At 46.7% G+C, this 14,468-nt stretch overlaps 1 protein-coding gene across 3 annotated transcripts in view; it reads left to right on the top strand.

Moving 5' to 3' along the window:
- The window catches only part of nrg2a (neuregulin 2a), a 158,823-nt gene extending 144,604 nt beyond the window's left edge, over positions 1-14,219 (top strand). For all 3 annotated transcript variants that reach the window (XM_046318087.1, XM_046318088.1, XM_046318090.1), the window contains exons 6-10: positions 7,827-7,929; positions 8,033-8,156; positions 8,516-8,643; positions 8,775-8,996; positions 11,193-14,219. In XM_046318087.1, the coding sequence (XP_046174043.1) occupies positions 7,827-7,929; positions 8,033-8,156; positions 8,516-8,643; positions 8,775-8,996; positions 11,193-11,925 (1,310 nt within the window). In that variant the 3' untranslated portion in view covers positions 11,926-14,219. The remainder of the gene's footprint in view (positions 1-7,826; positions 7,930-8,032; positions 8,157-8,515; positions 8,644-8,774; positions 8,997-11,192) is intronic.
- The last annotated feature ends 249 nt before the right edge of the window (positions 14,220-14,468 follow it).

Below are 14,468 nucleotides of genomic sequence, written 5' to 3' on the forward strand. Positions count from 1 at the left end.
CATCCGTGTCTCAACTGTCCCGTCAGTCCTGTCGCTCAATGCCCATACTGTGTGTGTATATCTGTTGTTTATCTATGTTGGAAGGTGTCTCTCCTAAACTGTTCTCCTCTTCTTTTTTGTTTGTTTTTCCAACTGTCAACTTTCTGCAATGGCAGAGCATCTTGGGATTGAATTTATGGGTATGGAACAATCGTTTGATTCCCAGCTTGAGTAGAGCTGTGTTCTATATCTCTGTCCGTTCCGTTTGACATGCTTCCATTCCCTCTGTGAGGTTGACTCTAAAGCAAATGGTCTGATTGATTAACCAATCAATCAGTCAATCAACCTTAACAGTATCTCAATGGGCTGAAAAATGCACTGGTCATGCCCTGTGGAGCTGACCCTCCCTCTAACATTACCCGATCTGAAGCTGACCCTCCCTCTAACATTACCCAATCTACAGCTGGCCCTCCTTCTAACAATACCTGATCTACAGCTGGCCCTCCTTCTAACATTACCTGATCTACAGCTGGCCCTCCTTCTAACAATACCTGATCTACAGCTGGCCCTCCCTCTAACAATACCTGATCTACAGCTGGCCCTCCCTCTAACACGACCTGATCTACAGCTGGCCCTCCTTCTAACATTACCTGATCTACAGCTGGCCCTCCTTCTAATATTACCCGATCTGAAGCTGTCCCTTCCTCTAACATTACCCGATCTACAGCTGGCCCTCCTTCTAACATTACCCGATCTGAAGCTGACCCTCCCTCTAACATTACCTGATCTACAGCTGGCCCTCCTTCTAACATTAGCTCTTCTACAGCTGGCCCTCCCTCTAACATTACCTGATCTACAGCTGGCCCTCCCTCTAACATTACCTGATCTACAGCTGGCCCTCCTTCTAACATTACCTGATCTACAGCTGGCCCTCCCTCTAACATTACCTGATCTATAGCTGACCCCCATCTAACATTACCTGATCTACAGCTGGCCCTCCTTCTAACATTACCTGATCTACAGCTGGCCCTCCCTCTAACATTACCTGATCTACAGCTGGCCCTCCTTCTAACATTACCTGATCTACAGCTGGCCCTCCTTCTAACAATACCTGATCTACAGCTGGCCCTCCCTCTAACATTACCTGATCTACAGCTGGCCCTCCCTCTAACATTACCTGATCTACAGCTGGCCCTCCTTCTAACATTACCTGATCTACAGCTGGCCCTCCTTCTAACAATACCTGATCTACAGCTGGCCCTCCCTCTAACATTACCTGATCTACAGCTGGCCCTCCTTCTAACAATACCTGATCTACAGCTGACCTTCCCTATAACAGTACCATGGGTGTCCTGATTTGCAGTCCTCATCACTACATGTACAGTATATTAGAACATCTGACAGGAGAGCAAGAGCAGTTTTCTTCATGAACTGGTTTTAAGGGACTATAATTTTGTAGAGCAGGTATAAACAAAATGAAAGCTTGAGTCATGGATTCCCCCTCCAGAGTCCACCTCAATCTATCTTCTTCAGGTAGTAGATGCCCCATCCATCCTCCCTTCAGGTAGTAGATAACCTGTCCATCTATCCTCTCTTCAGGGAGTAGATTCCCCTCCATCTATCCTCTATTCAGGGAGAAGATTCCCCTCAATCTATCCTCTCTTCAAGGAGTAGATTCCCCCTCCATCTATGCTCTCTTCAGGGAGTAGATTCCCCTCAATCTATCCTCTCTTCAAGGAGTAGATTCCCCTCAATCTATCCTCTCTTCAAGGAGTAGATTCCCCCTCCATCTATGCTCTCTTCAGGGAGTAGATTCCCCTCAATCTATCCTCTCTTCAAGGAGTAGATTCCCCCTCCATCAGAACTCTCATCAGGTAATAGATTCACGCCCCATTTATCCTCTCTTCAGGGAGTAGATCTCCCCCCCAATCTATCATTCCTTCAGGAATGTAGATTCCCCCTCCAGCTATACTTCTTAGAGAAGTAAATGTCACCTCCATCTATCCTCTCTTCAGTTAGTAGATTACCCATCCATCTATCCTCTCTTCAGGGAGTAGATTCCCCCTCCATCAGAACTCTCATCAGGTAATAGATTCACTCTCCATTTATCCTCTCTTCAGGGAGTAGATCCCCCCACCCAATCTATCATTCCTTCAGGAATGTAGATTCCCCCTCCACTATCCTCTCTTCAGGGAATAGATTCCCCCTCCATCTATCCTCTCTTCAGGGAATAGATTCCCCCTCCATCTATCCTTCTTCAGATAGTAGATTCCACCTCCAGGTGTCCTCTCTTCAGGGATTATATTCCCCCTCCATCCGTCCTCTCTTCAGGGAGAAGACTCCCCCTTGATCTATCCTCTCTTCAGGAAATAGATTCCCCATCTATCTATTATTTTTCAGGGAGTAGGTTCCCCCACCATCTGTCCACTCTTCAGTTAGTAGATTACCCATCCATCAATCCTTTTTCAGGTAATATATTTCCCCCATCTATCCTCTCTTCAGTTAGTAGATTAACCATCCATCTATCCTCTCATCAGGGAATATATCTCCCTCCATCTATCCTCTCTTCAGGTATTAGATTTCCGCTCCATCTATCATCTCTTCAGGTATTAGATTTCCCCTCCATCTATCATCTCTTCAGGTAGTAGATTTCCCCTCCATCGTTCATCTCTTCTGATAGTAGATCCCCCTCCATCTTTCCTCTCTTCTGATAGTAGATCCCCCTCCATATTTCATCTCTTCTGATAGTAGATCTCCCCCTCCATCATTCATCTCTTCTGATAGTAGAATCCCCCACCATCTTTCCTCTCTTCTGATAGTAGACCCCCCCTCCATATTTCATCTCTTCTGATAGTAGATCCCCCTCCATCTTTCCTCTCTTCTGATAGTAGAATCCCCCTCCATCTTTCCTCTCTTCTGATAGTAGATCCCCCTCCATATTTCATCTCTTCTGATAGTAGATCCCCCTCCATATTTCATCTCTTCTGATAGTAGATTCCCCCTCCATCTTTCCTCTCTTCTGATAGTAGAATCCCCCTCCATCTTTCCTCTCTTCTGATAGTAGATCCCCCTCCATATTTCATCTCTTCTGATAGTAGATCTCCCCCTCCATCTTTCCTCTCTTCTGATAGTAGATCCCCCCTCCATCTTTCATCTTTTATGATAGTAGAATCCCCCTCCATCTTTCCTCTCTTCTGATAGTAGATCCCCCTCCATCTTTCCTCTCTTCTGATAGTAGATCCCCCTCCATCTTTCATCTCTTCTGATAGTAGAATCCCCTCCATCTTTCCTCTCTTCTGATAGTAGATCCCCCCTCCAGCTTTCATTTCTTCTGATAGTAGATCTCCCCTCCATCTTTCATCTTTTCTGATAGTAGATCCCCCTCCATCTTTCCTCTCTTCTGATAGTAGAATCCCCTCCATCTTTCCTCTCTTCTGATAGTAGATCCCCCTCCATCTTTCCTCTCTTCTGATAGTAGATCTCCCCTCCATCGTTCATCTCTTCTGATAGTAGATCCCCCTCCATCTTTCCTCTCTTCTGATAGTAGATCCCCCTCCATCTTTCATCTATTCTGATAGTAGAATCCCCCTGTCCATCTATCCTCAGGTAGTAGACTCCCCCTCCATATATCCTTTCGTCAGGTAGTAGTTTCCCCCTCCATATTTCCCTTCTTCAGGAATTAGATTCCCCCTCCATCTATCCTCTATTCAGGGAGAAGGTTCCCCCTCCATCTATCCTCTCTTCAGGGAGTAGATTCCCCCTCCATCTATCCTCTATTCAGGGAGAAGGTTCCCCCTCCATCTATCCTCTCTTCAGGGAGTAGATTCCCCATCCATCTATCCTCTATTCAGGGAGTAGATTCCCCCTCCATCTATCCTCTATTCAGGGAATAGATTCCCCCTCCATCTATCCTCTCTTCAGATAGTAGATCCCCCCTCCATCTCTCCTCTCTTCAGGGAGTAGATTCCCCCTCCATCTCTCCTCTATTCAGGAAGTAGATTCCCCCTCCATCTATCCTCTGACTCCCTCTGGAATCTTCTCTCTGGGGTCGATGACATCAGACTAATCTTTGTGAGCCTCCATGTCTCTACTGTTTACTTCAGAATAAACAGTGCTTAGTTTCATGTGATTCCTTTAGCACACACCGGGTTTGTGTTAACACTAGTGTGAATTTGATTACATTACTCAGTAAGAGTTGTATCACTTCTAATCCTTCCTTAGACACTGAAAAGACACACATACACACAAATTCACGTATCTCTCTCTTTCTCTCTCTTTCTCTCTCTCTCTCATTCTCTCACTTTCTCTTGTATATATGCGCTCTCACACACACACACACACACACACACACACACACACACACACACACACACACACACACACACACACACACACACACACACACACACACACACACACACACACACACACACACACACACACACACACACACACACACACACACACACACACACACACACACACACACACAAACACACACACACACACACACACACACACACACACACACACACACACACACACACACACACACACACACACACACGGTTTTATGATACACCTATTAAAAAGCGGCGTGAGCTGTATCATGTTTCAACTTGTATTAGCCAATGTGAGAATCCATTGCCGCATCATTGAGACACAGACAGGACCTCAGGATGAGTACTGCAAATAGGACATCCCTGTTCCTCTCTATCAACCATAACCAGGCAGGATATTCCTCCAATATTTTCTTTATGTTCTCCCCTCCTCTGCCTCCTGTTAGCATGCTATGCCAAGTTTACAGTTGACTATCCCCCCACCCCACCCCAACATCCATGCTGCTCATCTTAACTGTGTCATTCTCCTCATCCCCTCAACACTCCACCTCTAACCTGTAACCTCTAACGTCTAACCTCTAACCTATAATCTCTATCCACCTCTCATTTGAAACCTCACTGTAGATGTTTGTAAGTCAACCTGCTCTGTTCTACCTGTGTCCATCAATTACTTTACTTTGGTTGAAAACTGTCTGTAAAAGTAGAATGCATTGTGTGTCTAGACTCTTTTTCATTAAGTGACTGTGGTATGAACATGTCATACCTTATTTAGAGCCTAAAGAAATAGTCTGTTCTTTAAGGACCTCCTTTCCCAAGAAATGTCCTGTGATACCGTAGTTTACTATTTCCTTATGAGACCTCACTGTACAAAATAGTCAAACTACATTCAGGTAAATTTGTGTGAGGCTCCGAGAATTTCATTATTGCCGTTTCCTGTCACCGTGGAAAATTCTTCATCACTAGATATCAACCAATATGGCTGAAATATTGCTATTTATACTATCCATGGTCTGCTCCCTCGTTCCCTCCACTCTCCCCTGGTCTGCTCCCTCGTTCCCTCCACTCTCCCCTGGTCTGCTCCCTCGTTCCCTCCACTCTCCCCTGGTCTGCTCCCTCGTTCCCTCCACTCTCCCCTGGTCTGCTCCCTCGTTCCCTACACTCTCCCCTGGTCTGCTCCCTCGTTCCCTCCACTCTCCCCTGGTCTGCTCCCTCGTTCCCTCCACTCTCCCCTGGTCTGCTCCCTCGTTCCACTCTCCCCTGGTCTGCTCCCTCGTTCCCTCCACTCTCCCCTGGTCTGCTCCCTCGTTCCCTCCAATCTCCCCTGGTCTGCTCCCTCGTTCCCTCCACTCTCCCCTGGTCTGCTCCCTCGTTCCCTACACTCTCCCTGGTCTGCTCCCTCGTTCCCTCCACTCTCCCCTGGTCTGCTCCCTCGTTCCCTCCACTCTCCCCTGGTCTGCTCCCTCGTTCCCTCCACTCTCCCCTGGTCTGCCCCCTCGTTCCCTCCACTCTACCCTGGTCTGCTCCCTCGTTCCCTCCACTCTCCCCTGGTCTGCTCCCTCGTTCCCTCCACTCTCCCCTGGTCTGCTCCCTCGTTCCCTCCACTCTCCCCTGGTCTGCTCCCTCGTTCCCTCCACTCTGTCCTGGTCTGCTCCCTCGTTCCCTCCACTCTCCCCTGGTCTGCTCCCTCGTTCCCTCCACTCTCCCCTGGTCTGCCCCCTCGTTCCCTCCACTCTCCCCTGGTCTGCTCCCTCGTTCCCTCCACTCTCCCCTGGTCTGCTCCCTCGTTCCCTACACTCTCCCCTGGTCTGCTCCCTCGTTCCCTCCACTCTCCCCTGGTCTTCTCCCTCGTTCCCTCCACTCTCCCCTGGTCTGCTCCCTCGTTCCCTCCACTCTCCCCTGGTTAAGCCACATCCTCCCCTCCTCACAGGCCCACTACCTATTCCCCCTGGTCTGCTCCCTCGTTCCCTACACTCTCCCCTGGTCTGCTCCCTCGTTCCCTCCACTCTCCCCTGGTCTGCTCCCTCGTTCCCTACACTCTCCCCTGGTCTGCTCCCTCGTTCCCTCCACTCTCCCCTGGTCTGCTCCCTCGTTCCCTCCACTCTCCCCTGGTCTGGTCCCTCGTTCCCTACACTCTCCCCTGGTCTGCTCCCTCGTTCCCTCCACTCTCCCCTGGCCTGCTCCCTCGTTCCCTCCACTCTCCCCTGGGCTGCTCCCTCGTTCCCTACACTCTCCCCTGGTCTGCTCCCTCGTTCCCTCCACACTCCCCTGGTCTGCTCCCTCGTTTCCTCCACTCTCCCCTGGTCTGCTCCCTCGTTCCCTCCACTCTCCCCTGGTCTGCTCCCTCGTTCCCTCCACTCTTCCCTGGTTAAGCCACATCCTCCCCTCCTCACATGAACATTTTTATGGGAAAGCAAAGAGGTTCAAAATCTGTTTTATTTTATTTTTTTGTTGATCACAAAAACCAGAAGTAACAATGCATGTAATAACAAAAGTTTAAAAAATATTTTTTTTTCTTAATTTATTTGTTTTATATTTGAAGGTATTGAATGCAGAGCATGTTTAAAGCCTGCAGGGACCCCTTAACTGTGGTTCTGCTTGTGTGAGTGCCTCTGTATAAAATGCTCTAGCAGAATAGACAGTGAGAGGATGAGCGGCCTCTGTGTAGATGAGTGTTGATCTGATGGGCTTTCAGTCAGTAGAGACCCCTTGGATGAATGAGGCACTCCTACAATCAGAGTAGCAGATTTGGGACAGCTTTTCTGTGCCAACCTGTTTTGGGCGGACCTCCATTTTAGATCGTTACAGTGATCCGTACCAGTGACATGTGTTACAGTAAACCAAGCCCAGCCATTCACAACGAGCAACACACAATGCTGCAGTAATTCAAACAAATGTAATCATCTACATCTCTAGTGAATGCTATACAAATTCCCAGTTAATGCCAGTCATCTAAATTTAGACATTTATAGCACATTTCTAGTGAATGATTTTCCCCCAGGCATCTTTTTTGATTAAGGATGTTGAAAAAATAATGATTCCAGTAATATTTATGAATATTTACTAGTGTCAACTGGCTTTTGCTCAACAGCCATCACAATGAAGGGTTGGAGTTTCACTGTAATCAGAGCCTGCAACACATCCATACAGTATGTCTACTTTGATACATGTAAAGAGAGTGAGCAACATCTGCTTAGTGTAGGAGTGTAAAATCTGTGGGAGACAGGAGGGCTGGGGCATCAGAGACATGGTGTAAACGATGTCCATGATGTCTAAACTTACTCCTTCAAGGGACTGATGTTGTAGTTTTATTTTCATACCTGTCTCTCTCTCTCTCTCTGTGTGTGTGTGTGTGTGTGTGTGTGTGTGTGTGTGTGTGTGTGTGTGTGTGTGTGTGTGTGTGTGTGTGTGTGTGTGTGTGTGTGTGTGTGTGTGTGTGTGTGTGTGTGTGTGTGTGTGTGTGTGTGTGTGTGTGTGTGTGTGTGTGTGTGTGTGTGTGTGTGTCCACAGAAGCTGAAGAGCTCTACCAGAAGAGAGTCCTGACAATCACGGGGATCTGCGTGGCTCTGCTGGTGGTGGGCATTGTGTGTGTGGTGGCCTACTGCAAAACCAAGTAAGTCAGCCCAGGACAGTATAGGTGTGTTAGATAGACCCTAGCATAGACTGTTGACTCAGCTCCAGTGCTATGAGAGTGACTGGGGTATTCTCCTCCACAGGAGACAGAGGAAGAAAATGCACAATCACCTGCAGCAGAACATGTGTGCAGATCACCCAAACCGGAACCTAGCGAACGGACCCAATCACCCAGGACCTGGCCCTGAGGAGATACCCATGGTAGATGTGAGTGGCACATATCCATCGATTCCCTTACTGACTTTTCTGTCATCAATTAGTGAATGAATGGAAGGGTGAATGGGTTGTTTTCGTGTGAGTTTCATAGCACACATTATTTTACTTTCCTTTAGTGGAGCCTAAGTACTCTCTTGAAGGATAGCGAGGTCACAGGTTAACTTCCAACAGTAACTAAACCTCTCCTTTCAGAACACACACATGGTCAATCAGTGGCGTTTCAAATATGTCAGGACAGATTTAGCAACAGTCTTTATGATGGTATTGTACTTAAAGTTCAACGTGATGATGGGCAGTTACACAATTCCCCTCCATACCATCTCTCCAACACTTTCCTCTGTGTGTTTTAGTATATCTCTAAGAATGTGCCTGCAACGGAGCGAGTCATAGGGCATGTACCAGAGGACTCGTTCCCAGGCAGCCATGCGTCTTCCAGATCTCACAACTCCTCTACCCATGCCCATTCATCCACTCACAGGTAACCCCTCAACATCCCCCTCACGACACACATCACAGGTACATTTTCTGACACACAGAAAAATACACACTGAACTACACACCGGACCACATCCTGGTTGAACCCTATGATTTGGTCCTTTCTTGTCTCAGACACGAGGAGCGGACATGGAGCCTGGAGCGGACTGACAGTGTCCTCTCAGACTCACCAGGCATGATGTCGTCCTCCGTGGGGACCAGTAGGTGCAACAGTCCTGCGTGCATGGAGGCCAGGGCCAGGCGTGCCGCACACTGTGGCTCTACTGTGCCCCACCGGCCGGGCCTGCAGTACGAAGACTCGTTCGATTCGCTGGGGGACTCTCCACACAGCGACAGGTGGGAAGGGAACAGGCCCCTCTCTGTGGTTATGGCACTGGGGGATGTTTTAGTGCCCAGCTTAGGAGGCCTCGTTTTACAGCTGGCTCTCTATTGGCCCCTGGAGGCCAGCGAGGGCACTTTGAAAGAGTCAATGGCAAATACTACTCTACCATAGCCAGACATGATGAGATAGACCTACTGTAGGCAGTGGTGGAAAAATAACCCAACTGTCAACTTGAGTAGAAGTAAAAGATACAGTAATACAAAATTACTCAAGTAAAAGTGAAAGTCACCCAGTAAAATACTTTTACTTGAGTAAAAGTCTAAAAGTATTTGGTTTTAAATATAGTTAAGTATCCAAAGTAAATGTAATTTCTAAAATATACTTAAGCATTAAAAGTAAAAGTATACATAATTTCAAAATCCTTACATTAAGCAAACCAGCCGGAACGATTTTCTTGTTTTTTAAATGTACGGATAGCCAGGGGCACGCTCCAGCACTCAGACATCATTTACAATTGAAGCATTTGCGTTTAGTGAATCCACCAGATCAGAGGCAGTAGGGATGACAAGGGATTTTCTTTTTAAGAGTGTGAATTGGACAATTTTCCTGTCCTGCTAAGCATTCAAATTGTAACTAGTACTTTTGGGTGTCAGGGAAAATGTATGGAGTAGAAAGTACATTATTTTCTTTCGGGAACGTAGTGAAGGAAAAGTAAAAGTTGTCAAAAATAGTAAATAGTAAAGTAAAGTATTTTTTACTTTAAATGTTTTACACCACTAACTGTGGTGTCATGTTCTGATAAAAGAAGGATAAGGTAGGTATATACAAGTTAAGTTATATATCCAGTTGCTGTACTAAAGTTAGGAGTCTTTTGAGGATAAAAGCCGTCAGGTGAGAGCCCACAGGCAGATGTATTTCTCAAGTGAAGAATCTGCTGGGTCAAGCTTACTGTACTGTACTGTACTATACTCCCCTAAATCTGTAAGGCAGATAAACAGGAGGGTGGATACCGTCAGGACTTCATGAAGACAAGGAGAGTAGAACCACAGATCTGATCTCTGGGGTGGAGCTCTAGCTAGCAGATCTTTGGTTTGGCTGTGGTTGTCAACTCTACTGTGATCTTCGCCCTGGGTTGCTGTACGCCTAAAGATTGAGCACAGATGTTATTGTAGGGACACATCTTCATCTTCACAGGAGGTTTAGAGAAGTGTACATAACTTCTATTTAGTCATTTTAGCTGGAAACCAATGACCACAAACATTTCTCATTTCAAGATGCACCATGCTGAAGTGGCCATTTCCTGGTATGCTAAAATTATAATAGTTCACTTAATTTCAGTTTATGTGACATAACAATCAAGTATAGTGTAGTAAAGAATCATTGTACCATCTAAACTACTGTGAAATATATTTCCCATCACCAAAAATATTGTATTTTCAGCTGTTTGAAGCTGGTGTACAAAACCAGAAAGTTAAAGAATGGGAAGCATAGAAATTATGTACATAGACCGATTTACCACCTCTTAGATTTGCTATAATTACATTTCTATGTGAATTTGGTCAGGTCGCCCAAAAAGGTACATATTGCAGATTTAAGATTTTTTGTTTTAGAGTGTTTGAGTTAGTGCGAGTGAGCTCATCTATAAATGGCTACATCTATAATGAACATTTGACTGAACAGTAGTACCAGGCAGCATCGCAGTGCTAAACTTAACAGGATTACAGTGGAACAGTGATTCACTTTATTTTAGATTTGCCTTTGGATCTTTCAGATGCTTTTTCCTAAAGGGGGTACTATGTTTTTCCCTAGTGCCATAGAACATATGAAGGTAGAGGGACTGTACTGTAAACATAAAACAGCATCTCAAAACTCAGCACAACACACACACGTATGTTTTCCCTAGATATAACCCTCTGTAAGGCTAAAGGTCACATTAACCATTAAACACATTCAATAACATAACAAAGATGTAGAAAACTGAGCAAGCAGGATTTCACAAACACCATCCACCCACAACTGACAAACCTGCACACTAACTCAATAATGTCTCTTACTGCTGTTTGTGGATGGTGGGTCCCTGTCCCACATCATTCTGTTAGACATGACATCTAACTGGGCTGCTGCTGTTTGGCCTGGTCCTCTCTCTCCCTGTCCTTCTCCTCCCCGCTCCCCACTCCCCACTCCCCACCCTACCTTCCCCCTCACTACAGGTATGTGTCAGCCCTGACAACGCCGGCCCGCCTGTCTCCAGTGGACTTCTTTTACTCGCTGTCCCCGCAGGTGCCTTCCTTCCAGATCACCTCCCCCAACACCAGCCAGGCCATGTCCCTGCCACCCGCCGCCCACACTCCCTACCCCCCGGAGGATGACCAGCCTCTGATGCGGCGCTACCAGGTGCCCCTGCATGACGTCCGGCGCCAGGAGCCCTACCGGCAGCAGCGCCGCACCTACCTGAACGACAGCACGGGCAGCCTGCCCTCTAGTCCCTACAGGCTGGCTGAGGAAGAAGACTACGAGACCACACAGGAGTACCTCTCCTCCCGTGAACAACCAAAGAAAAGTGGGACCGGCAGTGGTGGTGTTGGGGGTCGGCGCTTGCGGGGGTCCAGACAGAACGGCTACGTAGCGCCGAGAGGATACGAGGCGTCACAGGACTACGGCTCTCGCAGCTGCCTGATGGACAGCGAGTCGGAGGGGGAGGGTGAGAGCACACCATTCCTCAGTATGCAGAATATGAATGCGGAGCCCTCCACCATCTGCAGGCCGGCCAACAGTAGGACTTCTCAGTCACACTCTTCAGGGCGGCACGGTGCAGGCGGGACTGTACAGACGAGACAGACACACTCATCTTCAGGGCGGCACGGTACAGGTGGGACTGTACAGACCAGACAGACGTCCTCACGGTCCAAACCGGACAATGTACGCATTAAAGAAAGAAGATGAGCTACCAACGAAAATCAATATAGTATAAACCTGCACCTATACAAAATATTTTTATTTTATATAACTGACAGATATTCTAAACAAATGAAATATTTATTTTCATTTTTAGCAAAAGTTGTCTACTAGTTAACAGCAAAGACTTTTTTATGGGGAAAACTCTATTTATATGTACATTTTGATTTACAGTATAAAAAGACGTGCCAATTTTTTCACAACTTCAAACATTGAGTAATATTGTGGTGCCTTTTGCTGTATTCCGATGGCAGAGGGCCAGTGGAGGTTTTTGTAGCCTTTCTTATATGGACATCATTTTTTATACACGTTTCCTCTTTTCTTTTCTTTTTTGAGCTTTGTTTTTTCTTCTTTTCAGGCTGCGTTCTTCTGGGAGTCGAGCCCCATTTGAACATTACCCTTCCCCTTCCACATCATGCAATATTAACCACTTATAAACCACTTATAAACCACTTAATCAGAAGGTGTATGTTTACATGAATATAATTCACCTGTAGGGTTTATCATTTTGGGACTCTCCAGTAGAACATCTGATCAATGCAACGCAGGTCCTTGCTCTCTGAGTGGGGAGGAGTGTTTGTGTGTGCGTAAGTGCGTGTACTCACGTGTTTGTGTGCGTATGTGTGTGTGTGGGGGGGGGGTTTGTGTACAGCTATGCTTGTGCGTGTGTGAGTGTTAGATGTCCTAATGTGTTGTTGTACCAACCAACTGGTTGCTATCTTGGGCGCCAAAGCAATTGTATCAGTAGAGGAAAGATGCAGGTGCACAGTGAAGATCGGCCTGGGTTCCAGGGTTACGCTGCTGTTGGGTAGATAGTTCTGTTGGGTAGAGAGTTCTGTTGGGTAGAGAGTTCTGTTGGGTAGAGAGTTCTGTTGGGTACAGAGTTATTTTGGGTAAAGAGTTCTGTTGGGTAGAGAGTTATGTTGGGTACAGAGTTATGTTGGGTAGAGAGTTCTTTTGGGTACAGAGTTATGTTGGATAGAGAGTTATGTTGGGTAGAGAGTTATGTTGGGTAGAGAGTTATGTTGGGTACAGAGTTATGTTGGGTAGAGAGTTCTGTTGGGTACAGAGTTATTTTGGGTAAAGAGTTCTGTTGGGTAGAGAGTTATGTTGGATAGAGAGTTATGTTGGGTAGAGAGTTGTGTTGGGTAGAGTTATGTTGGGTAGAGAGTTATATTGGGTACAGAGTTCTTTTGGGTAGAGAGTTCTGTTGGGTAGAGAGTTCTGCATGTCATTGCTTGATGTGTGTTTACAGCTGCCCCACCTTTGTTTCCTGGCCCCCTACTTGTACCAACAGGGTAAGGTTTATCTCCTGGCCCCCTCCTTGTACCAACAGGGTAAGGTTTGTTTCCTGCCCCCCTCCTTGTACCAACAGGGTAAGGTTTATCTCCTGGCCCCTTCCTTGTACCAACAGGGTAAGGTTTATCTCCTGGCCCCCTCCTTGTACCAACAGGGTAAGGTTTATCTCCTGGCCCGCTCCTTGTACCAACAGGGTAAGGTTTATCTCCTGGCCCCCTCCTTGTACCAACAGGGTAAGGTTTGTTTCCTGGCCCCCTCCTTGTACCAACAGGGTAAGGTTTGTCTCCTGGCCCCCTCCTTGTACCAACAGGGTAAGGTTTGTCTCCTGGCCCCCTCCTTGTACCAACAGGGTAAGGTTTGTCTCCTGGCCCCCTCCTTGTACCAACAGGGTAAGGTTTGTCTCCTGGCTCCTTACTGGTCCCACCAGGGTAAGGTTTGTCTCATGGTAGCCTCCTTGTCCTGGCTGATTCTGAAGAAGAAATGTCGTTGGCCAGTGTCTCAGTTGGTCTGGAGATATCCCTGCCATCAGTGATAGTGGCTCAATACAAAGAGACAAAACTAAAAGCAAGAACATCCCATGAATGTATATCTTTCTCCCATCACCCATGCCTCCTCCTCCTCATCATCCTCCTCAGCTGTCCATTGTGTACCTGTGGCCAAAGTAAAGGTTCGCACAGCATCTCAGGACTTCCACCCACCCCTCTGCCCCCTCTTCCCCTCTCTCTCTCCCCCTCTCCCTCCACCAAAATATTTCCCTGAGACTAAGCCCCCCCCCCCCCGAAGGACATAAAGAACACATCCAACATGCTATCCCTCTGAGCACTCCCATCTAAAGAGAAGGAAATGAGAGTGGAATCTGGGTGGAGAACAAAACAGAATATAACAGAATAAAACAGAATAGAACAGAATAGAATAGAGTAGAGCAGAACAGAATAGAACAGAATAGAATAGAGTAGAGCAGAACAGAATAGAACAGAACAGAATAGAACAGAACAGAATAGAGTAGAGCAGAACAGAATAGAACAGAATAGAATAGAATAGAGTAGAGCAGAACAGAATAGAACAGAATAGAATAGAGTAGAGCAGAACAGAATAGAACAGAATAGAATAGAATAGAGTAGAGCAGAACAGAATAGAACAGAACAGAACAGAATAGAACAGAACAGAATAGAGTAGAGCAGAACAGAATAGAACAGAATAGAATAGAATAGAATAGAGTAGAGCAGAACAGA

This window comes from Oncorhynchus gorbuscha, linkage group LG20, assembly GCF_021184085.1.
Source record: "Oncorhynchus gorbuscha isolate QuinsamMale2020 ecotype Even-year linkage group LG20, OgorEven_v1.0, whole genome shotgun sequence".
Taxonomy (NCBI): domain Eukaryota; kingdom Metazoa; phylum Chordata; class Actinopteri; order Salmoniformes; family Salmonidae; genus Oncorhynchus; species Oncorhynchus gorbuscha.